The sequence below is a fragment of the Bos indicus x Bos taurus genome, chromosome 15 (genome assembly GCF_003369695.1).
Source record: "Bos indicus x Bos taurus breed Angus x Brahman F1 hybrid chromosome 15, Bos_hybrid_MaternalHap_v2.0, whole genome shotgun sequence".
NCBI classification, from domain to species: domain Eukaryota; kingdom Metazoa; phylum Chordata; class Mammalia; order Artiodactyla; family Bovidae; genus Bos; species Bos indicus x Bos taurus.
This window is the reverse complement of record NC_040090.1, coordinates 22,929,870-22,955,264: the sequence shown is the minus strand read 5'-3', so window position 1 is coordinate 22,955,264 and position 25,395 is coordinate 22,929,870. Positions and strand designations below refer to the sequence as shown.

General features: G+C 40.8%; 1 protein-coding gene across 1 annotated transcript; it reads left to right on the top strand.

The window, feature by feature from the left end:
* Nucleotides 1–2,395: 2,395 nt before the first annotated feature.
* Nucleotides 2,396–16,178, top strand: ARL14EP (ADP ribosylation factor like GTPase 14 effector protein). Its single transcript, XM_027562774.1, has 4 exons — nucleotides 2,396–2,490; nucleotides 12,258–12,745; nucleotides 13,990–14,117; nucleotides 15,638–16,178. The coding sequence occupies exons 2-4, from the start codon at nucleotides 12,320–12,322 to the stop codon at nucleotides 15,864–15,866; spliced, it is 783 nt and encodes a 260-aa protein (XP_027418575.1). The 5' UTR covers nucleotides 2,396–2,490; nucleotides 12,258–12,319; the 3' UTR covers nucleotides 15,867–16,178.
* The last annotated feature ends 9,217 nt before the right edge of the window (nucleotides 16,179–25,395 follow it).

Sequence of the window (25,395 nt, the reverse complement as noted above, 5' to 3'; positions counted from 1 at the left end):
GACCCAGTTTTTCACTCAGCTGTGTTAGGGTTCACAAGGGGCTCATAGCGAATAGTTAAAATATGGCCCATTGTGGTGACCTGACAAACAAGGAATAAAGTCATAGTGGCCACATTGCCCTAGTGGGCATTCTGTTTCTCCCGTATGGCAATATCCTGTTTTTCCCTGCTGGTACCAGTTTCTCAAGACTACCTGACGACCCCAACAGTGAGACTCCTTCAACTACATGACCACAAGACCCCAGCGGCTGACTAAAGATAAACTGAGGCCCCCTCCCTCTGGGGCACAATTTCCCATCACTAGGGTATAAGAAGCATTGGCTTTAAAAAGAGGGCACTGGTTTTTCTCTAAGGCCAGTCTCTTTCTTCTTTCTTCCTATAATAAATCTTTCTCTGCCTGACTGCCTTGCTTTCTCTCTTTTTCTCCACGTTTGCCTTATAGGCTAGTTAGTGAGGCAGGGCAGGGTGGGACGGGGGTCCTCCTACCCCTACCTGAAAATATTTGAAGGCTTAGCCCCTTAGCTAAGAGATGGAGGGCCCTCAAAAATTCCAGGTGAATAAATCTGCTTTAAAAATTCACTTCAGTTCAGTAGCTCAACTCTCTGAAACCACATGGGCTGCAGCACGCCAGGCTTCCCTGTCCATCACCAACACTCGGAGCTTACTCAAACTCATGTCCATCGAGTTGGTGATGCCATCCAACCATCTCATTCTCTGTCGTCTCCTTCTCCTCCCGCCTTCAATCTTTTCCAGCATCATTGTCTCTTCCAGTGAGTCAGTTCTTCCCATCAGGTGGCCAAAGTATTGGAGTTTCAGTTTCAGCATCAGTCTTCAGTGATCAATGCCAAGAAATAGAGGAAAACAATAGAATGGGAAAGACTAGAGATCTCTTCAAGAAAATTAGAAATACCAAGGGAACATTTCATGCAAAGATGGGCTCAATAAAGAACAGAAATGGTATGGACCTAACAGAAGCAGAAGATATGAAGAAGAGATGGCAAGAATACACAGAAGAACTTTAAAAAAAAGATCATCATGACCCAGATAACCACAATGCTGTGATCACTCACCTAGAGCCAGACATCCTGGAATGTGAAGTCAAGTGGGCCTTAGAAAGCATCACTACGAACAAAGCTAGTGGAGGTGATGGAATTTCAGTTGAGCTATTTCAAATCCTGAAAGATGATGCTGTGAAAGTGCTGCACTCAATATGCCAGCAAATTTGGAAAACTCAGCAGTGGCCACAGGACTGGAAAAGGTCAGTTTTCATTCCAATCCCAAAGGAAGGCAATGCCAAAGAAATGTTCAAACTACCTCATAATTGCACTCATCTCACACGCTAGCAAAGTAATGCTCAAAATTCTCCAAGCCAGGCTTTAAAAATTAATGAGCTCCTAATTGGTACAGACAATAAGGATACAAGAAAGACAACACTTTTTGTTCTCCTCAGAAAATTTGCAAGTGTCTTCCTGGTTCCTACACGAAGCGTGCATGCTTCATCCCTTCAGTCCTGTCCAACCCTTTCCGACCCAACGGACCGTACCCCACCAGACTCCTCTGTCGATGGGATTCTCCAGGCAAGAACACTCGAGCGGGTTGCCATGCCTTTTCCAGGCGATCTTCCTAACTCAGGGATCGAACCCACGTCTTTTATGTCTCCTGCATTAGTAGGCGGGTTCTTTACCATTAGCGCCGCCTGGGAGGCCTCCTATTTCACTCGAAGTAATAAACAGCTATTCTCATAGTTTATAATGGGATTCCCAGGTGGCGCTAGTGGTAAAGAGACAGAAGGAATAAGGGTTCGATCCTTCGTTCAGGAAAAGCCCCTGGAGGAGAAATGGGAACCCACTCCAGTATCCTCGCCTGAAGAATCCCATGGACAGAGGGGCCAGCAGGTTACAGTTCACCGAGTCACAAAGAGTCGGACACGACTGAGCCAGTGAGCACACACATTCTTATAGTTTATAACAAAGGGGATGCATTTTGGAATATATTTCGCTTGAATTAAGTAAATCATAAAATGGGAGACCTCATACAGAGGGCCTTCTTAAGGTGTTTTGAATTCATTCACTTCTTCAGGGATTAGGAGGCTTGAGGTGCAAAGATTCTGCGTCACGCACAGACGTAGAAACTCGCGAACACAACTCAAGTTAGCGGAACTTGCATCTTGGTAAAGTTGACCCTAGGCACAATTCCCTAATGTCAAAGGAAAAAAAAAAAAATTCCGTCAGCATCTGAAGCAACTATTGCCTCACCTTGAATCATTCGCCAATTCATGCCGCCCCGCCCTTTCCGCCCCGGAGGCCGCCAAGCTCTGTTCCCCTCTAGACTTCTTCAGGGCCTCTCTTTATGGTAGCGCTGAGCCTCTCTAGCCTCCCTCGCCGTTCTCTCGGTGGTAAACTCCAGGAAGTGTTGAAAAGCGCGTACCCAGGACATTCTCAGAGGCGGCGGTTATGGTGCGCACTGGGTCGGTGGAGAGCTCGAGCTAAAGGTAAACAGGGGATAGAGGGGAGGGTCTGGGGCGTGGAGACGCGTTCCTGGGTGGGAGCGGGGCTCGGGCCGGCTGAGGGAGGGTCCCAAAGCAGAGGAGGGGGAGCACGTTGGACACGTGAGGGGAATTTTCAGCTGCGTTCTTGGGGCCTTCCGCGGCCTGCGGCCCTCCAGCGACCCCCTCTCCCTCCGGTCGATCTGCGGCCCCTTGTGTCGAAGTCAAGCACGGTTCCTGTCTACTCCGCGGGTTGTCGCCTCTCTTGGGGAGACCTGGAGCCGTCCTAATTTTGACTTAAGGTTTGTCTTATTTAGAGGAGAGCTTTTGTGGCTTAGAACCCCATCCACTGCTCTTTGGGTTTTATTTTTTAAATCAGAACCTTCCTAGTCCTAGCTGTTTGGTTGAGGCTGGAGGTCGAATAGTATTCTTTTCTCCATCCCGGTAGCATGAACATAAATAGGGGCTCATACGCTGGATCTGGTGGCTTACAACATTCTCAAATAGCTGGTGAAAAGTAGGGTAGTTATGCATGCAATGCAGGAGACCCCGGTTCGATTCCTGGGTCGGGAAGATCCCCTGGAGAAGGGATAGGCTACCCTCTCCAGTATTCTTCGGCTTCCCTTGTGGCTCAGCTGGTAAAGAATCCTCCAGCAGTGCGGGAAACCCCGGTTGGATCCCTGGTTGGGAAGATCCCCTGGAAAAGGGAAGGGCTACCCACTCCAATATTCTGGCTTGGAGAATTCTATGGGCTCTATACTCAATGGGGTCGCAGAGAGTCTGACACGACTAAGCGACTTTCACTTTTTAAAACAATACTTTTACCTTTATAGTCTTGTTCTTAGCAAGACTTCCCATACTTTGTCATTCCTAAAATGTTTTAGTTTCCCAGAGGGGAATCATTTATTGAAAAATATAAAAGATGAGACTTTTAAGTTGCGTGATAGTGGAGTAGGTATTCCCAGGCTCAGTTTTTGGAAGGAAGGAAGGTTGGGATTCTAATCAGGCTAAAGAAACTGTTGCTTGGCAGATGGCTCAGTGGTAGAAACCGCCCGCCAATGCAGGAGATGCAGGTTGGTCTCTGGGTTGGAAGGATCCCTTGGAGAAGAAAATGGCAACCCACTCCAGTAGTCTTGCCTGGAAAATTCCAGACAGAGGAGTCTGTTGAGCTACAGTCCACAGGGTCTCAAAAGAGTCTGGATGTGACTAACTCAACAAAGAAAGTGTTAAGGACTTTAAACTACTGCTCCAATGAGAAGAAGCCCCTGGGGAAGGGTGTGTGGGAGGAATGCCATCACTGTGCTTGTGACCACAGGATTGAAATTGGGATAGTTGCAGGATCCTGAGCATCTGGTTATACTGATTTGGGGGCGATTCAGCCTTCTCCGTGTGAGATTCTGGCAGTTTGAGGAACATGGATTCATTCGAAAGAAGCTACAGCTGTAACAGGACCCAGATGATTCCTGGCCCTCATGGAGCTTAGTATGTAATGGAAAAAACTAACAGGAAAGAAGAAAGCCAGTGATGAGTGCTATAAAAAGGGAAGTCCCTGAACTTCCTTCTTCTTTTTACTTAAGTGATATAGAAAATAACACCATATAGCTCCTGTCTTCCAACAGCTGAGAAGTAATAGAGGCAAAGTTTCAAACAGAGGAAAAAGGATCTGTAACAATAGAATTTGGGTAAGGCATGCCAGAAAGATGAATATGGGCACAGTCTTGAAGGATTAATTAGCATTGCCTGGCTTTCCGAGCATAGAGAACAGTGAAAGTGAGAGTCGTGCAATCATGTCCGCCTTCTTCCAGGGATCTTCCCAACCCAGGGATGGAACCCAGGTCTCCTGCATTGCAGGAGGATTCTTTACCAGCTGAGCCACCAGGGAAGCCCCAATATGAAGACTTAAAATGTAACAGAAATTTTCAGGTAGTGTAGTTTGACCTGCAGTGTATGATGTTTGAACAAATAATGCCATGCTAAGTGTCCAGACGTTTGTTTTCTAGGAAGAGGTGAGTGTTTTCCACACATTAGCTTACAATTCAAGGTCACAATCACTTACCCAACATCTATATTGAGTATTAAGTTAATTGTGGTTGTTGTTCAGTCCCTAAGTCTTGTCTGACTCTTACGCAACCCCATGGACTGTAGCCTGCCAGGCTCCTCTGTTCATGGGATTTCCCAGGCAAGAATACTGGAGTAGGTTGCCCTTTCCTTCTCCATAGTATTATAAGTAGTATTAAGTACTGTTAATCTGTTTTAAAAAACTGAAGTACTGTTAAAAAGTTAAAGTATTGTTCATCTCCAGGAGTAGTTAGTAGTGCTTGACAGTTTTGACCACATCCAGAATTCAGGTAAAATAAAGAGAGCTTTACTCATTCGTCTTGGTCTGTAAACCATCCCTCAGTTGTTGAATTTGAAGTATTCTGTTCTCTTTGACCTTTAAGGACCCTAGGAATAGATACAAATCACAAATGGAGTTTAGAGACCTGAAAGGTTTGCTGAGTTGTTCCCAATACGAGCACTGTGCAGTATATCAAAGTCTTAGTCGTTCTTGCAATAAAGTGTTAGTCGTCTCCAACTTTTTGCGACCCCTTGGACTGTAGTCTGCCAGGCTCCTTTGTCCGTGGGATTTCCCAGACAAGAATCCTGGAGTGGGTTGCCATTTCCTTCAGGGGATCTTCCAGACCCATGGGTTGAACCTGGGTCTCTCACATTATAGGCAGAATCTTTACCACCTGAGCCACCAGGGGAACATTATTGTGCAATATATAGATGGGACTTATTGTTTTAATCCAGTCACCCCACCCCTATGTGGTTCATTTCATCTCCTTACATTTAAAGTGATTATTGATAGGTATGTGTGTTCAGTGCAGTTAGTTCAGTCACTCATTCGAGTCCAACGCTTTGTGACCCCATGAACTGCAGCATAGCAGGCCTCCCTGTCCATCACCAACTCCCAGAGTTTACCATACTCATGTCTATTGAGTCAGTGATGCCATCCAACTATCTCATCCTCTGTCGTCCCCTTCTCCTCCCTCCTTCAGTCTTTCCCAGCATCAAGGTCTTTTCACATGAGTCAGTTCTTTGAATTAGGTGGCCAAAGTTTTGGAGTTGCAGCTTCAGCATCAGTTCTTCCAATGAACACTCAGGACTGATCTCCTTTAGGATGGACTGGTTGTATCTCTTTGCAGTCCAAGGGAATCTCAAGAATCTTCTCCAACACCACACTTCAAAAGCATCGATTCTTCGGGGCTCAGCTTTATTTATAGTCCAACTCTCACATCCATACATGACTACTGGAAAAACCATAGCCTTGACTAGACGGACCTTTGTTGACAAAGTAATGTCTCTACTTCTTAATATGCTTTCTAGGTTGGTCATAACTGTCCTTCCAAGGAGGAAGCATCTTTTAATTTCATGGCTGCAGGTTCCATCTGCAGTGATTTTGGAGCCCAAGAAAATAAAGTCTCTCACAGTTTTCCCATCTGTTTGCCATGAAGTGATGGGACCAGATGCCATGATCTTCGTTTTCTGAATGTTGAGCCTTAAGCCAAATTTTTCACTCTTTTCTTTCACTTTCATCAAGAGGCTCTTCAGTTCTTCTTCACTTTCTGCCGTAAGGGTGGTGTCATCTGCATATCTGAGGTTATTGCTATTTCTCTCAGCAATCTTGATTCCAGCTTGTGCTTCCTCTAGCCCAGCGTTTCTCATGATGTACTGTGCATATAAGTTAAATAAGCAGTGTAGCAATATACAGCCTTGACATACTCCTTTTTCTATTTGGAACCAGTCTGTTATTCCGTGTCCAGTTCTAACTGTTGCTTCCTGACCTGCATACAGATTTCTGAGGAGGCAGGTCATGTGCTCTGGTATTCCCATCTCTTAAAGAATTTTCCACGGTTTATTGTGATCCACACAGTCAGAGGCTTTGGCATAGTCAGTAAAGCAGAAATAGATGTTTTTCGGGAACTCTCTTGCTTTTTCGATGATACAGCAGATGTTGGCAATTTGATCTCTGGTTCCTCTGCCTTTTCTACAACCAGCTTGAAATCTGGAAGTTCAGGGTTCATGTATTGTTGAATCCTGGCTTGTAGAATTTTGAGCATTACTTTGCTAGCGTGTGAGATGAGTACAATTGTGCGACAGTTTGAACATTCTTTGGCATTGCCTTTTTTAGGGATTGGAATGAAAACTGACCTTTTCCATGTACCTATTGCCGTTCTGTTGATTGTTTCTGGTTGTTTTTGTAGTTCTTCTCTTGGTCTCTCCTCTAGTGGTTTGATGATTTATTTTTTCAGTGTTACTTTTGGATTTCTTTCTGGTTTTTGTGTATCTGTTGTAGGTTTGTGGTTACCATAGGTTCATATATATTGACATATAATAATAACGTGTGTGTGCACATATATATATATAAATTCCCAAGCATGCGTGCTAAGTCACTTCAGTCGTGTCGGACTCTGTGCAACCCTGTGGACTATAGCCCGCCAGGCTCCTCTGTCCATAGGATACTGCACGCAAAAACACTGGAGTGGGTTGCCATGCCCTCTTCCAGGGGATCTTCCTGACCCAGGGATCAAACCCGCATGTCTCCCTGGTACCTTAGACTGCAGCTACAGTTTCAGAAGTTCTCTGATCATTTGGCAGGCTCTTTAGGGTTAGTAAATGGATTCCCTTCATGATAGTGTAGGTGCCCTTGAAACAGCTGCTTTTTTGCTCTGTCCCAGGATGGGCAAGTCTGTGTACAGGCTCCTCAATGATATTTCTCCCTGCTGAAGACCGTTGTGGGGGATGGGTTTCCCGTCGACACCATGTCTCTGTCTCTTTTACCCATCCTGTGTGATCCCTCTATCACTTGCTCTGCAGCCCTCAGTATTTCTTCAGCAGGAATTGATCTGTATGTAGGTACAAATTCAGCATGTTCATGTGAAGAGATAAGTTCAGGGTCTTCTACACTGTCATCTTTGACTGGATACTGTGGACTGTGTTATTGTCTGAAGTTTACTTTATGGTGCCTGGGTCTTGAGATTTAAGACTATTTCACTTAGCCATTTAACCCTTCTCTTGGTACCCATTCACATGTCCTATAGGTAGTATTTGAGGATAATGGGCACAAAAAGTTGACAGTTGCAAGAGGCATGACGTGTGTGTGCACTCTCCGGTGTGCACGCACCCAGGCCTGAAACTGCTGATTTGCATAGGAGGGGTGAATGGAATTATTATTATTATTTTATTAAATAAAAGATAAATGGGAAAATGCCTTATAAATTGTCCCTATACTGAAAAAAGACATTTTTCATGAAAGGGAAAGATTCTTAAAAGTTGACCTAAAAATACATTTAAGTTTTTTGTTTGGTTAAAGTTCCTCTTAATGTGATTTTTTTCCTACTAACTTCAAGAGTGGTAACAAAGCACAGGCTGTATTAGGGAACTTGGCACATTGGAACGTATTGTCATATCTCCCCTATAGTTCGGGGAAGAAAACAATGAGTTCCCTAATTATTTCCCGTGTCCCTCTGCTGTGTTAGTGGTAGTGATGATTGTGATGGTGCTGCTTTAACCCCCGTAGGAGGCCTGTGATCGGGTCCTAGAGCTCATGGGATTAGGAAAACCTGCTAGCATTGTGGCCTTGTTTGAGGCCACTTCTTCAGTGCACCTACCCTACCTACCTTAGAGTTGGGTAATGGATAGCAAGAGAAAATGCTTAAAACTTACTTCAGGGAATCTAGCAAAGATAATTTAAGTTTAAAAACCAAACTGGTAGATTAAAAGAACAGATTGGAAATGGCCATTGCGAAGAGTCAGGGTGGGCAAAGTGGGTGAAAAGGGGGTCAGAGCGTCCAGACTCCAGCTGTAAATAAGTAGTGGGGTGACGTCCAGCTGGATGACTAACTAGTAATTCTGTACTGCATATTTAAAAGCTGCTGAGGGAGTAGACTTTAAAAGTTCTCATCAAAGAGAGAGAAATTTCTAACTGTGGTGACAGATATTAACTAAACTTACTGTGTGGATCATTTTGCAATATGTACAAATACTGCATTGTTTCATCTGAAACTAATATAATGTGTCAATACCTCAGTTTTTTAAAAAGGCGTATTCCCTGAGCTGTCAGTGTTCACATCATATGAGGAGCAAATATCCAGTACTTGTGTTTACTACCTCAGGTATAGAAGAATGAAGTCTAACAAATCTATATTTACTTCTTTCTCTCTCCACTCTTCTGGGAGTGCTATAAAAATATTGAAAGTTAATCTTAGAATCACAAAACATACTCTGTTTAGTTACTCTGTTTAGAAAGTATTGGCAGTTCTAAAGCAAGAGAAAATTGAGAATGCAGAACTTTTTAAAGAAAGGGTCTAAAGGGTCAAATAATAAAATCCGGAGTTAGTAGGGAGAGACTTTATTGAAAGCATTATTGCCAGAGGGGAAAAGAGATTATTGCAGTGGAAAGAATTCTCTGACCAAAAGATTTACCAGCTTCTCAAGGGAGGAGTAAACAGTGCTTGGAACAGAACTGCTTGGTCTGATTGTAGATCCCAGATTGTTTTAGCCTGAGGCCAGCTTTTTCTCTGGAGGGATTCCTTGCTGGCTCTGGCCGAGGTTATACCAAAGTTCAGGGGCCTAGAGGAAGGAGAGAAACTTAAAATATGGTTAGCTATATTTTTCCAATTTTGTTCCAGTTGATTATTTCAGCAAGCAATTCAGCTAATTACTCACAAATTTATAAATGAGACAATGGGGATTTGGAGGTCCTTTGTTCTGGTCATAGGTAAACAGTGGGATGTTCTTGAGTCTTACAGAAGCCATACAGAGAGTAGGAGGGTTTCTTTAGGCAGGCCTGTTCAAGAACCAGTAGTACAGGTCTCAGGTAAAATTTAACTTGTTAAAAGGCATTTTTCTATTTGAAGTGGAAAATGTACAAATAAAGTTCATTGGAACATTTATATAGGAAGGCCTTAGGATACTCATTGACATTCAGGAATTAATAATCCTACATCACTCAGTGTAGTTTGAAAGTACTTACAGACCGATCTCACTTGTACCATAGTGAAATTTTCCTGAAAGAGGGGTAGGGAGGGGAGGGTGGAAAACCAATCTAAAGTAATCAGGTCTAAATGAACACGTTTAGGGCTTATTTGGTATATGGTTTACATCCAGTCCCATAAGAAGCTGGTTTTTGTTTTTTTTTTCCTTCTGTGAGAAATACTAGATATTGTGCTGGTCTAAGTGACTTGGCTGGAGCAAATTAAACTTTTCTATGTTTAATGTATTTTCCATTAAAAAAAAAAGAGGGAGGAAGTAAAATTGTGACTGTGACACTGGTATAAAATCAGTAGTGCCTGGTTTTTATTTTCCTTATTAACAAGGGGATTGGTAAAATGTTATAACCAGTTCAAGTGATAGAACAGACACATTTATTGATCAGGAATATTGAAATAAATGAGCAAGTAGAGGCAAAACTGTCTTCTTCCACAGTGGGCCAGGGGAGTCAGTTGTACCTCTAACAGAATTTACCAGAATATGGACAAGAATTGTTCTGCATTGCTGTTAGTTACATACAGTTGTCAGGTGTAAAATAGCTCAAAGGCAGCGAAAGATGCAGAGCTCTTATGTAATCAGAATGTGACAACCTGAAGGTTGTACTTTCAACAGTGCAGTTTTCCACTGAAGCCAGGTATTTTTCTCCAAATCTAGTTCATGAAATTTACAGCTCCCTCTCCCCCTCTCAAATAATCTTCCCTTAAGTATCAGACTTCCTAGAAGGCAAGTGCATGTCTGTATGTGTTTCTTACTCTTTTTTGGTGTATTCTGTAAATATAGAAGATGCTTGGTGAATGTTCTGTTAATTGAATTATCTATAGTAGTGCATCTCAAACTGTAATGTGCTTATGTATCATCTGGGGATTTATTTTTTGAATGAGATTCTAATTCACTGAGCCCACTGAGATCTCTCTTTTCTCATAAGTTCCCTGCTGATGCTAGTACTAGTTCATGGACAATAAATAGTAATGTATTTAAGGAAGACATTGTGCTGTGTTGTGCTCATTCACTTCAGTCGTGTCTGACTCTTTGCCACCCTATGGGTGCTAGCCCGACGGGCTCCTCTGTCCACGGTATTCTCCAGGCAAGAATACTGGAGTGGGTTGCCATGCACTCTGCCAGGGGATCGTCCCAACCCAGGGATGGAACCCATTTCTCTTATGTCTACTGTATTGGTGGGCAGGTTCTTTACCACTCGTGTCACTTGGGAAGCCTTGGCAAACATAGCACCATGCTGCAAGTGAGGAGAAGGCAGTGGCGCCCCACTCCAGTACTCTTGCCTGGAAAATCCCATGGGCGGAGGAGCCTGGTGGGCTGCAGTCCTTGGGGTTGCAAAGAGTTGGACACGACTGAGTGACTTCACTTTCACTTTTCACTTTCATGCATTGGAGAAGGAAATGGCAGCCCACTCCAGTGTTCTTGCATGGAGAATCCCAGGGACGGGGGAGCCTGGTGGGCTGCCATCTGTGGGGTCGCACAGAGTTGGACACGGCTGAAGTGACTTAGCAGTAGCAGCAGCAAGTGAAGAGAACAACATGAGGCTACTAGACTACCACTTGAAGGAAAAAAAAATACTAATTGTGGGTGACATTGCCAGAGCACAGGCCTAAGTGAGCAGAAGAAACAGTTGCTTGGAAACAAATTCTGAGAACTCATATTAGAATCTTAGCCTAAGGGAGGGGAAGAGAAGGGAGAACATTGGGAGTTACTACAGGGGAGGAGTAACCAGAGGGGGTAGGTGTTAGAAAGCAGGCAGCAGCCACTGAAATCAATGCCTGAAATTTTGTGCTTCTTGAGCTAAACTTTTTCTTTTTCATTTTTTAAAGCAGTGTTTGAATGTAAAACTGCTTTGATTCAGGTGTGTACACTTTTATCATGACAGTTTCACTCAAGTGAATGGTTCCAGTATGCCATTGAGCTTTAAGCAGTGTGAAAAATACTTTTTGTACTGCAACTGGTCTTGTCTTCTTTCAGACGGGGCACTTTAATTTTTACCTGAGGAGGTCCTGTAATTTGTTCATCGGTGGTAGTTCAGCTTTCTTTTAACAGCACAGAAGAGGTGGGAGATAATGTGGAACTGGCACCAAAGAAAGATCTCTATGTACTAGAAGATGGGGAGAGGGAAGGCACGGTAAATGAGGCTGCCAAGTTTAGCAAATAAAACATAGGAGGAAACCCAGTTAAATTTTAACTTCAGAGAAGCAACAAATGACTTTTTAGCAATATTTGTGATATAGTTTAAATTGTTTATGCATTATCTAAAATTCAAATTTAACTGAGCATCCTGTATTTTATCTAATAGTAAATAATTCTACCCTAACAGTGATACCTGAGAGATCCCACACATTGTTCTAATGATAATAGCTTTATAGTAAATAAATTTCTTATTTTGATTTCCTTCAAGATTATCTTGGCTTTCTTGAACCTTTACACTTCCATAGACCAGCTTCCTAAATTCTGGGTGGTGGGGGATTTGTGGAATACCTGGTGAAATTTGGTTTAGAATCATACTGAATTTATAGATAAATTCCTGTAGAATTGACATATTTACTATAGTCACACTTGCCATGATTGCTTTCTTATGTTTTTGTAGGCTTTTGGTAAATGTCTTTCTATTCCTTGCTTGCTAAGAGTTTTCTTTTTATTATGCAGGCCTTGCATTTTCTCAAATGCTTTTTCAGCTTCTCAGATAAAATTTTTGCAGCACAAATCTGACTGTCTTTAATGTTTTTCTCTAGGGTGATCTGCTAGAGAGTGATCTCTAGGTGAAAATCAGAAAGGAAATTTACTATAATCAAGCATGATGGATCCATGTTCAGTTGGAGTCCAGCTTCGAACCACAAATGAGTGCCATAAAACCTATTATACTCGTCATACAGGTTTCAAGACTTTGCAAGAATTGTCATCAAATGACATGCTTCTACTTCAGTTGAGAACTGGAATGACACTTTCTGGGAACAATACAATCTGCTTCCATCATGCAAAAGTTTACATCGACAGATTTGAGGATTTGCAGAAGTCATGTTGTGACCCATTTAACATACACAAAAAACTAGCCAAAAAAAATTTACATGTAATTGATTTAGATGATGCCACTTTTCTGAGTGCAAAATTTGGAAGACAGCTTGTACCTGGTTGGAAGCTTTGTCCAAAATGTACACAGATAATCAATGGAAGTGTGGATGTTGATTCTGAAGACCGGCAGAAAAGAAAACCTGACTCAGACGTATGTAGAGTCGATTTTTTCTCTGCTACTTCTACAATGTAGGGTTTTATTTAATTATAAAGAAATCATTTATATCACTTTATTACAGTTGGCCCTTAAACAACACAGGTTTGAACTGTGCAGGTCCACTTATATGTGGACTTCTTTCAGTCAGTACAGCACTATTACAATCTGTGGTTGGTTGAATCCAAAGACGCGAGGGCCAACTCTGGGACTGGAGCAGCAGCCTAGCATTTTGGTATCCAGAACTGATAGTGGGACCAATTCCACTAGAATATCAAGGGATGGACTTGAATGCAGTGAATGTAAAGTTGGGGAGGTGAAAATAGATGATGTTTTCTAAATATTTGTGGAAACCCAGATTGTATGGTAAAGAGAGTTGGCTTGGGGAAAGAATAATATAATATTCCCTAGACTTTCAAGCGGCAACTCCTAGTGCTCAGACATTCTGGCATTGCCAGAGCTTAACAATCTTAGCTCTTTTTCTGATACAGAAGTAACTCAGTGGGTTATGCCTGCCAGCAAGAGTTTGAAATACAGCAGAATGAATTCCCTTTTTTATGAAAGACTTGAAAACTGCTGCTCTAAAAGGAACTTTGTGACTTGAAATAATTGTTTCTTATTTCAGCCTTTCTTTTGACTTTGGCACTATCCCATTCTTATCTGGGTTTTTAAGATGTTTGTGAATTTCCTTTGCGTCTAGCTCTGAATTCTTGTTATGGTCAAGGCTAATTTTAGGACTCCCTACTGTCAAAAAGCATACATTTTTACATTGCAAGTATTAAATATCTTATAACTCTCTTCCTTATTCACATGCCTACATTTAGATTATTTAACCATTATCAGAACAGTTTAAGATTTCATAAAGCTTTCTGGTGTAGAACAAGGACTGGTATGTCAAAGGAGGACTTGTCAAATTTTCTATTTATAAGCAATTTATAATTCTTGCTGCTGGCATATTTTTCTCAATTTTCTCCTTTCTATTATATTAATAAACCACATTAAAAGATAATTAAAATTTTAAATTATATGTAGTGCTTTTCCTTTGTTATCCCCTCAAAGGCATAGCTCCAGGACCCAGTATAAATTTTGTTACATTTGGGCACTAAAACTTTTTTCTTTCTTTTTTACAAATTCCAGACTGTCTTCCCGGCTAAGAAATAATCTGGATTAATGTTAAGTGAAATATCTGTGTATGGTTTGATATTAAGATTTGAGTTAATAATTTGTTAACTTTTATTCAGGGAAGAACTGCTAAAGCTTTGAGGTCATTACAATTTGCAAATCCAGGAAAGCAAACTGAATTTGCTCCAGAAACTGGTAAAAGAGAAAAAAGAAGGCTTACCAAAAATGCAACAGCTGGTTCAGACAGGTACACTATGTGTTGTTTAAGTCATATGTTAGCTTGCCTCACATCTGCATTGTTTTCCTATCTTTCTCTTACAAGTTTTGAGTTTTCTGGTTAGATAGTTTAAATTCGATAATCTGGAATTAGTAAGAACCCCCAAGGGTCTCATAGAAAATTAAGGTGTTCCCTTCCACTCTAAAAATTTTTTTGTTTCTAAGAAAGTCTCAATGAAGTGCATTTATATAATCTTTTTGGCACAGTAATTAAAATAATTTAAGCACACTATACTTCTTGTAACTAAAATAATTATTTGAAAAGCATTAATACATCAGTTGTATGTCTCTGCTCTATAGGTGGCAACTAAAACAAATTTTGTGAGAATGCAAGGTTGTTTTTTATTTTTTAATGTCTAAAATAGAAATGGGCTTCCCCGGTGGTTCAGTGGTAAAGAATTTGCCTGCAGTGCAGGAACCACAGGAGACATGGGTTTGAGTTGGGGAGATCTGGAGGAGGGCATGGCAACCCACTCCAGTATTCTTGTGTGGAGAATCCCGTGGACAGAGCCTGGCAGACTGTAGTCCATGGGGTGAAAAAGAGCGGGACATGACTGAATGACTTAGGACACATTTTCTAAGAGAAAGAGTCCTTGTATATAGAATGTCCTCAAGCAAGGATTACTTATGCTTCCCTAGTGGCTCAGACGATAAAGAATCTGTCTGCAATGCAGGAGTCCTGGGTTCAATCCCTGGGTTGGGAAGATCCCCTGGAGGAGGGCATGGCAACCCACTCCAGTATTCTTGGCTGGAGAATCCCCATTGACCGAGGAGCCTGGCGGGCTGCAGTCCATGGGGTCAGAGAGAGACAGACATGACTGAACTTCTAAGCATAGCAAAATAGAAATAATTTTGGTGTAGTTAATAGAACGAACAAGAAAGCTAAATTGTTTAGAATATGATTTTTTTAATTGAGCATTTCTAAAATACAAATTGACAAAGCAATGTTAGTGTAATCATCCAGAATTATTTTTTATACAGGCCATTATTCCATCTGTGAAGGTTTTCCATTGAGTCATTAGGTGCTTTGAGGCCAGATTTGCTAGTCTGTCAAAGAACAAGAAACAGATTAATTGCAGTATAAAAAACAGCTGGATGGTATACTGTGATAAAAATAAAGCTGTGTTCACAAAGCAATAAAGAGATTGGTTGCTAATAAAATGCACCACTATTACCTAGTCTTTTCTTTTTGGTAAGGGATAAATAGTTTTAGCAGCTATATTATTATTTTTGGACACATTTCGCCTGCATTCCTTTGGATATGTTTCAACCCTTTACAAGAGAGGGCCTTCTTCTCACAAGCAGTTTGTTAACTGTTAATTGTAGAGTAACTTTGAGTCAGGTAACCCAGGTATCAGTTTGGCAAAGTTTCATCTATAATCCGAAACATTTTATCTCCCTTACATTTTTTTTATTACCCTATTGTCAACTAAATATTCAGAAATGAAATATGCATGAAGTGTATAACTTGCCTTGTGTTTTGTATTACAGACAGGTGATCCCGGCAAAGAGTAAGGTCTACGATAGCCAGGGTCTCCTGATTTTCAGTGGAATGGACCTCTGTGACTGCCTCGATGAAGACTGCTTAGGCTGTTTCTATGCTTGTCCTGCCTGCGGTTCTACCAAATGTGGTGCCGAATGCCGCTGTGATCGAAAGTGGCTATATGAGCAAATTGAAATCGAAGGAGGAGAAATAATTCATAACAAACATGCTGGATAATTTGTGGTGTCCGATTGTGACCCTTTCTGTATTTCTAAAGTTCTGTAATTCTAAGATACATGTTAAAGTTGGTTTTGCCAAATCACACATATGTACTCAGTGTGCACTAACACTGCCTTTGGGTACCTTAAGATAAATTATTTGATGTCAATTTAGATGGACTGTTTTATTACTCAGCAGTCATCTCTTTGAGCCTTTCTGGGTTAATGTAAAAAAGTAATGTATAGGCAGTCCTCTGTTTGTACAACTCCCATGTCCATAAATTTCCATGGCACTGATACAGTTAAATAAACCAGTTCCTTAACAGCAACAGTTCAAATTTCAGTTACTGTGGTATGTTAACTGTGAGTAGTTCCATGAGGTACGAACTTCCGGCTAGCTGTTAAGCTCTCAAATCAGTATGTAACGCGTGTACTTCAAGGTCAGTGACTGAGTAGTCAGATTACTTCTCAAATCCTGCTAGTGATTCATCGCTGCACGTCTATTACTCAGTTTGTTCAGACAGCAGAGCACGTAGTGGTGGTGTCTCCTTGTCACCCACATGACCTTGCATGTCAGGAGCCACGTTAGGCGTTACTGGCAAAATGGAGGCACGGCCCCAACCCCCTCCTCATCTCGCAGGCACGGCCCCGGGTTGAAGGAGGTAGGCCTTGTGATTCTGACTTGTTCTTTCCCTTCTTCGGTTGAGTTGGCTGGAAAGAATGTTAAGGTGCTTGAGAGAAGCATGAGAAAGCACAAAGCCTTCTACAGTTGTGCCCAGAATATAAAGTAACCATTGACATTTGTTCAAGGATCTTTACAAAGAATGTCCCAGGATGAGCACATAGGCCGCAGCTTGAGGCCAAGGATTGTTGTTTGAGACTTGTTTGTGAGGGAAATATTTATGGCAAAAGAAGTTTGTTGAGTTTAGGGTTTAGAAATAATTAAGAATAGCTAGAAGCCTTTTTCAGAGAAGGCAATGGCACCCCACTCCAGTACTCTTGCCTGGAAAATCCCATGGACAGAGGAGCCTGGTAGGCTGCAGTACATGGGGTTGCTAAAAGTTGGACACGACTGAGCGACTTCACTTTCACTTTTCACTTTCATGCATTGGAGAAGGCAATGGCAACCCACTCCAGTGTTCTTGCCTGGAGAATCCCAGGGATGGGGGAGCCTGGTGGGCTGCTGTCTATGGGGTCGCACAGAGCTGGACACGACTGAAGCGACTTAGCAGCAGCAGAAGCCTTTTTAAGAGAGAGTGATCTTAAGATGCTAGGGGCAAACAGGATTTAGAAAGATAAGAAATAAACAGGAATGTAGCATGAATTACAATGTAATCACAAGTTGAAAGTGAAGTCACTCAGTCTGGTCAGACTCTTTGTGACCCCACGGACTGTAGCCTACCTGGCTTCTCCATCCATGGGATTTTCCAGGCAAGAGTCCTGGAGCGGATGGATTGCCATTTCCTTCTCCAGGGGATCTTCCCTACCCAGGGATTGAACCCGGGTCTACCACATTGTAGGCAGATGCTTTTATCTTCTGAGCCAGGGAAGTTAAGTACAGTCAATTTTGGTGGAGGAAGCTAAAAACTTCAAACCTCTGACCTAATGCTTTTGTCAAAGTATAAAAAAGAACCTGAAGCTTGAAATAAACATGTAGGTCCATACTGTGAGTCAGAGACTACATCATCCCCCACTGGCATCGCTCACCCATTCAGGCAGATTCCCTGGCTGCTGAAGCTGGACTCCGGCACTTTTCCAAAGCGTGTAATCGGAAATGGCCAACAGAGACAAAATTGCAGTCAAGAAATGAAAATGATAAAGCTAGAGGTGAAACATGAATAGACGGGGTTATAGAAGGAATCACTGATCATGGGAATATTGCCAGTGTTGCTACGCTAGAGCCTCTAGATGTGCAGCTAGAGGAACTTGGTGCAAGCAGACTCATCATAAATGAGGGTTGTGATGAAAAGGATGAACATGTCCCAGAGGAAATGATGGTAACAGTTCACATTAAAGAAAACTACAGAGATGGTTCCCAACATTGAAAACACAAACAATAACATAGTGGAAGCTAAACTTCCACATAGAAGTATGAAAATTTGCAGTGGTATAGAAAAGATGCTTTCCCAGTGTCATACGTTACTTAACAAAAAGGCAAGTATGAGTATTCATGATTAGTTTGTTTACAATGAAATAGCACTTTAATTCCCAGTGTTTCTGATGTTTTAAATTACAGTATACCGAGTCACATTTTTTCATTCTTTTACATTTATAACTGACACCTTTTAATATTTTGACATTTTTTTCAAGGTCACACAATGGTAATTCTCTCCATTAATTATTGAGTATTTTGATTGACACTAGCACCCATGCAAAGCAAAGACTGCCTATAGGTGAGAATAGTACATACTTAAGGAAAAATCTGATATATCTGAGTAGTTGAACTATTTTACAAATAATCTCCCTTCCATAAACTCCATAATTCCAGAAGTGCTAAAATACATCATTTCTTCTCCCCACTTACTCTTTTTAAAAACGTTTAATACTGTAAACCTTTCATTACTTAGACTGTGTTCTTGGTGAAAATTTGTCCTTGGTGGCAAAAATCTATTTCTGTATGTAAAGCATGGATATATATGCAACATTTAAACAGGTACGCCTTACATTAGGCTTCCCAGGTGCTGCAATGGTAAAGAATCCGCCTGCCAGTGCAGTCGCTGGGTTGAGAAGACCCCCTGGAGGAGGAAATGGCAACCCACTCCAGTATTGCCTGGAAAATTCCACAGAGGAGCCTAGCAGGCTACATTCCATGGGGTCACAAAGAGGCGGACATGACTGAGCAAGCATGCACATGCACGTACATTTTATCTGTGGTGTTAATAGGATGTTGACTAGGATTAAAAGGACTAAAAACAGCTCCATGATGGAGTACTAATGAAGAAAAGTGGAGAAACAGTGGTTGAGATAGAGAATAAATTGTAAGACTAATTTATTAGATAGACTATAAGACCTATCAATGTGTCTAAAACCTTATTGTATAGACATGTTTTCTGAACTAGGTTTTTGTTTTATTTTCCATAAAGATAGTACTTTAGTTTAATCAAATTAGCCTTTTAGCAATTTGAAATACTTTTTAGCTGTTGAAAGATTTATACAGCCAGTTTGATTGAATTGACCAATAGAGGTTTATTTTTACTCCTGTGTACTTTTGGTATGTTTTAAATGACTGATTTTACTTTGATGGAATGCCATTTTCAACCTGGAATTAAATGTCATTTTTAAGTTATAACTGTTCACTGGCCTAGTTATCAGGAATAAACTTTATCAATTCCTTGACCAATATGTTTTTGACAGAGCACTGGCAGAAAGAATATTTTGTCTTCCTATACTTAAATCCATGGTGGGCTTCCCTGGTGGCTCAGATGGTAAAGATCTGCCTGTAATGCAGGAGGCATGGGTTTGATCCCTGGGATGGGAAGTTCCCCTGGAAAAGGAAATGGCAACCCACTTCAGTATTCTTGCCTGGATAATTTCATGGACAGAGGAGCCTGGCGAGCTTCAGTCTGTGGGGTCGCAAAGAGTCTGACATGACTGAGCAACTAACACTTTCACGTACTTAAGTCAGATGCTGGATTCATTTTTTCATTGAAGGATAATTGCTTTACAGAATTTTGTTTTCTGTCCAACCTCAACATGAATCAACCGTAGGTATACATATATCCCCTCCCTTTTGAATCTCCCTCCCCCTCCCACCCCTCTAGGTTGATATAGAGCCCCTGTTTGAGTTTCCTGGGCCATACAGCAAATTTCTGTTGGCTATTTATTTTACATATGGTAATGTAAGTTTCCATGTTACTCTTTCCATACATCTCACCCTCTCCTCCCCTCTCCCCATGTCCATAGGTATATTCTCTGTATATTGTTTCTCTGTAAGTAAATTCTTCAGTACCATTTTTCTAGATTCCATATATGTGCATTAGAATACAGTATCTTATCTTTCTCTTTCTGACTCACTTCACTGTGTAATAGATTCTAGGTTCATCAACCTCGTTAAAACTGATTCAAATGTGTCCCTTTTTATGGCTGAGTAATATTCCATTGTGTGTATGTACCACAACTTTTTTTTTTTTTTTAACTTTACAATATTGTATTCGTTTTGCCAAACATCGAAATGAATCCGCCACATGCATACATGTGTTCCCCATCCTGAACCCTCCTCCCTCCTCCCTCCCCATACCATCCCTCTGGGTCATCTCAGTGCACCAGCCATCTGTTGATGGACATCTAGGTTGCTTCCATATTCTAGCTATTGTAAATAGTGCTGCAGTGAACAATGGGATACATGTCCAGTTTTGGGGGTTTTTTGATAATTTTTCAGTTTTGGTTTCCTCGGGGTATGCCTAGAAGACAGATTTCTGGATCATATGGTGGTTTTATTCCTAGTTTTTTAAGGAATCTCCATACCATCTTCCATAGTGGCTGTTTCAGTTTACATTCCCACCAACAGTGCAAGAGCATTCCCTTTTCTCCACATCCTCTCCAGCATTTATTGTTTGTGGACTTTTTGATGATGGCTGTTCGGATCAGTGTGGGGTGATATCTCATTGTAGTTTTGATTTGCATTTCTCTAGTAATGAGCTATGTTGAGCATCTTTTAATGTGTTCGTTAGCCATCTGTAGGTCTTCTTTGGAGAAATGTCTGTTTAGGTCTTTCCCACTTTTTGATTGGGTTGTTTGTTTTTCAGGCATTGAGTTGTATGAGCTGCTTGTATATTTTGGAAATTAATCCTTTGTCAGTTGTTTCACTTGCTATTATTTCCTCCCATTCTGAGGGTTGTCTTCACCTTGCTTATAGTTTCCTTTGCTATGCAAAAGCTTTTAAGTTTAATCAGGTCCCACTTGTTTACTTTTGTTTTTATTTAAATTACTCTAGGAGGTGGGTCATAGAGGATCTTGCTTTGGTTTATGTCATCCAGTGTTCTGCCTATGTTTTCCTCCAAGAGTTTTTATAGTTTCTGGTCTTACATTTAGGTCTTTAATCCATTTTGAATTTATCTTTGTATATGGTGTTAGGAAGTGTTCTAATTTCATTCTTTTACATGTAGCTGTCCACTTTTCCCAGCACCATTGAGTCTTTGCCCCATTGTATATTCTTGCCTCCTTTGTCAAAAATAAGGTACCCATAGGTGCATGGGTTTATTTCTGGGCTTTCTATCTTGTTCCATTGGTCTATATTTCTATTTTTGTTCCAGTACCATACTGTCTTGATGACCGTAGCTTTGTAGTATAATCTGAAGTCAGGAATGTTGATTCCTCCAAGTCCATTCTTCTTTTCTAGACTGCTTTGGCTATTTGGGGTCTTTTGTGTTTCCCTATGAATTGTGAAGTTTTTTTTTTCTAGTTCTGTGAAAGATGCTGTTGGTAATTTGATAGGGATCGCATTAAATCTGTAGATTGCATTTGGTAGTATAGTCATTTTCATAATATTGATTCTTCAAAAAAACAATCTAATATATTGAATATTGAATGTTCCATGTGCACTTGAGAAGAAGGTGTATTCTTCTGCATTTGGATGGAATATCCTAAAGATAGCAATGAGATCCATCTCATCAAATGTATCATTTAAGACTTGTGTTTCTTTATAATTTTCTGCTTTGATGAACTGTCCATTGGTGTGAGTGGGGTGTTAAAGTTTCCTACTATTATTGTGTTACTGTCCATTTCTCCTTTTATGTCTGTTAGTGTTTGTCTTATGTATTGAGGTGCTCCTATGTTGGGTGCCTGCTGCTGCTGCTAAGTCGCTTCAGTCGTGTCCAACTCTGTGCGACCCCAGAGACGGCAGCCCACCAGGCTCCCCCGTCCCTGGGATTCTCCAGGCAAGAATACTGGAGTGGGTTGCCATTTCCTTCTCCAATGCATGAAGGTGAAAAGTGAAAGTGAAGTAGCCCAGTCCTGTCCGACTCTGAGCGACCTCATGGACTGCAGCCTACCAGGGTCCTCTGTCCACGGGATTTTCCAGGCAAGAGTACTGGAGTGGGGTGCCATTGCCTTCTCCAATGTTGGGTGCCTATATATTTACAATTGTTATGTCTTCCTCTTGGATTGATCCCTTGATCATTATGTACTGTCCTTCCTTTTGTAATCTTAACAATTTTAAGGTCTGTTTTGTCTGATACGAGGATTGCTACTCCAGCTTTCTTTTGCTTCCCATTGTCCATTCAGCCAGTCTGTGTCTTTTGGTTGGTGCATTTAACCCATTTACATTTAAAGTAGTTATTGATATATATGTTCCTATTGCCATTAATTGTTTGGGGTTGATTTTGTAGATCTTTTTTTCTTTTGTATTTCTTGACTATTTAAGTCTCTTTGACATCTGTTGTAAAGCTGGTTTGGTGGAACTGAATTCTCTTAACTTTTGCTTATCTGAAAAGCATTTTATTTCTCCATTAATTTTGAATGAAATCCTTGCTGGATGAGGTAATCTTGGTTGTAGATTTTTCCCTTTCAATACTTTAAATATATCCTGCCATTCCCTTCTGGCCTGCAGAGTTTCTGCTGAAAGATAAGCTGTTAAGCATATGGGGTTTCCCTTGTATGTTACTTGTTGCTTCTCCCTTGTTGCTTTTAATATTCTTTCTTTGTGTTTAGTCTTTGTTAGTTTGATTAGTATGTGTCTTGGTGTGTTTCTCCTTGGGTTTATGCTGTATGGAACTGTTTGTGCCTCTTGAACTTGATTGACTATTTCCTTTTCCACGTTGGGGAAATTTTCAACTATAATCTCTTCAAATTTTTTCTCATACCCTTTCTTTTTCTCTTCGTCTTCTGGGACCCCTATAATTCAAATGTTGGTGCATTTTCTCTGAGTCTATCCTCAGTTCTTTTCATTCTTACTTTATTCTACTCTTCAGAAATTATTTCTACCACTTTATCTTCCAGCTTACTGATTCGTTCTTCTGCTTCAGATGTTCTGCTATTGATTCCTTCTACAGAATTTTTAATTTCAGTAATTGTGTTGTTTGTCTCTGTATGTTTATTCTTTAATTCTTCTAGGTCTCTTTTAATTGATTCTTGAATTTTCTCCATTTTGCTTTCAAGGTTTTTGATCATCATTACTATCATTCTGAATTCTTTTTCAGGTAGTTTGCCTATTTCCTCTTCATTTATTTGGACTTCTGTGTTTCTAGTTTGTTCCTTCATTTGTGTAGTATTTCTCTGCCTTTTCATTATTATTATTTTTTTAACTTATTATGTTTGAGGTCTCCTTTTCCCAGGCTTCAAGGAAAGTTGAATTCTTTCCTTGAAGAAGGTTGAATTCTTTCTTCCTTTTGGTTTCTGCCCTAAGGTTGGTCCAGTGATTTGTGTAAGCTTCATATAGGGTGAGATTTGTTACGAGTTTTTGTTTATTTGTTTGTTTTTCCTCTGAAGGAAAGACTGAGGTGGTAATCCTATCTGCTGATGATTGGGTTTGTATTTTTGTTTTGTTTGTTGTTTAGATGAAGCATCTGCACAGTGCTCGACTGGTGGTCGGGTGATGCCTGGTCTTGTATTCAAATGGTTTCCTTTGTGTGAGTTCTCACTATTTGATACTCCCTAGGGTTAGTTCTTGGAGAAGGAAATGGCAACCCACTCCAGTGTTCTTGCCTGGAGAACCCCAGGGACAGGGGAGCCTGGAGGGCTGCCGTCTCTGGGGTCGCACAGAGTTGGACACGACTGAAGCGACTTAGCAGCAGCAGCAGCAGCAGGGTTAGTTCTCTGGTAGTCTAGGGTCTTGGAGTCAGTGCTCCCACTCCAAAGGCTCAGGGCTCGATCTCTGGTCAGGAACAAAGATTCCACAAGTTGTTTGTTATGACATTAAGTGAGATTAAAACAAATATCCAAAAACTAGAAACCAAAGCTGAACCCCAGACAAATGGCAGTTATGAGATCAGGCAAATAATAATTAAAATAATGGAATATACACATATACACCCATGAGCAAAGTTAAAACAGTGCAACAAAAATAAAGTACAGTAGATTGACCTGGCGAACAAAGGAAATCAAAAATTATATTTACCAGTTAAGAACAAAACTAACTAAAGCACAAAGTGGAAAACAAAACTAAGGCAAGGTACCAAGTGGGGAATAAAGCAATGAAAACAAAACTAACAAATATGTTGAGAGGAAAGTAAAGAAGGAAAACAAAGAATAGATATGCAAAGTTAAATAGAGGTAGATGAAGAAGATTTATATACATTAAAGATTAACTGCAAGGAGAAAAGAACAGTAGGAAAGGCAAACAAAGGAATAAATGTAGAAAAAATATAATAGGTTTAAAAAAATGAAATTACAAAAAAAAAGAGAAAAAAACAGAAGAAGAAAGAAAAAAGGAAAACTCCACAGAACTGCAAAAGGCCAATGTAGAGGCAGAGGTTTATAACAACAATAAAAAGCGTTTCTGAATATAAACATATAAATATACACCTAATACGCAAAATCAAAACAGTTCAACAACAATGAAGTACAATATATTGATCCAGCAAACAAAGGAAACCAAAAGTTATATCTACCAGAACAGAACTAATAAAACACAAACTGGAGAACAAAACTAAAGCAAGGTGCCAATTGGGGAATAAAGCAATGAAAATAAAACTAACAAATAGGTTCAGAGGAAAGGAGAGCAAGAAAAGAAATAGATATGCAAAATTAAATAGAGGTAGATGAAGATTTACATACATTAAAGGTTAACTGCAAGGGGAAAAGAGCAGTAGGAAAAGCAAAGGAATAAATGTAGAAAAAAACAATAGCTTTAAAAAATTAAAATTAAGGGGAAAAAAGGGAAAACTACATAACTACACAAGTCCAATGTAGAAGCAGATGTTTAGAACAATAAAAAATGTGAGGAAAAAAAAGCTCAAAAGCTTAATTGGATTTCATCGTGCCAATAAAATCGGCAACTACAACAGAGTCGGGTGTGGGGAGAAAAAACATCCAAAAGATTCTACAGAATGAATCAAAAAATAAATGTTTTTCTTGAGTCACTGCTGTCAAAGTCCTTTCCCTCGCTGGGAGTCACAGTCCACCATACCTCCCTAGGCTGCCCTCCAACCCTGCTGACCTTTGGACCTGCTGTGGGGACAGCTCAGATTCCAATCTGCTCCTACTCCTGTGTGTTCTTGCCTGCAATGCCCACAGCTAGGGTGTTTTCTTTTGTGGGAACTCCCAATGATCGTTTATATATCCCATAGACACAGAGTCTGCCTAGTTGATTGTGTGGATTTAGTCTGCAGCTTGTACAGCTGGTGGGAAGGTTTTGGGTCTTCTTCCTTAGCCACACTGGCCCTGTGTTTCAATTGTGGTTTTATTTCCACCTCTGCATGTGGGTCATCCACTGGAGTTTGCTCCTGAGGTTGCCCTGGAGGACTTGGGTTTGCCCCTGTGAGGGCCAGGTGTGGAGGTGGCGCAGCTGCTTGGGTTGGAGGGATTCTGGCAGCACCCGGTACTCAGGGAGGTTGGTAGCTAGGCCAGCAGGAAATACAGTGCTCTAGAAGGGTATGGCAACCAGTATGGGC

Bases quoted from the DNA above. Each gene is read 5' to 3' on its own strand.
- ARL14EP (XM_027562774.1), top strand. From the start codon at position 12,320: ATGATGGATCCATGTTCAGTTGGAGTCCAGCTTCGAACCACAAATGAG. The intron at 12,746-13,989 runs GTATGTAGAGTC...ACTTTTATTCAG, and splicing joins AAAGAAAACCTGACTCAGAC to GGAAGAACTGCTAAAGCTTT. The intron at 14,118-15,637 runs GTACACTATGTG...TTTGTATTACAG, and splicing joins GCAACAGCTGGTTCAGACAG to ACAGGTGATCCCGGCAAAGA.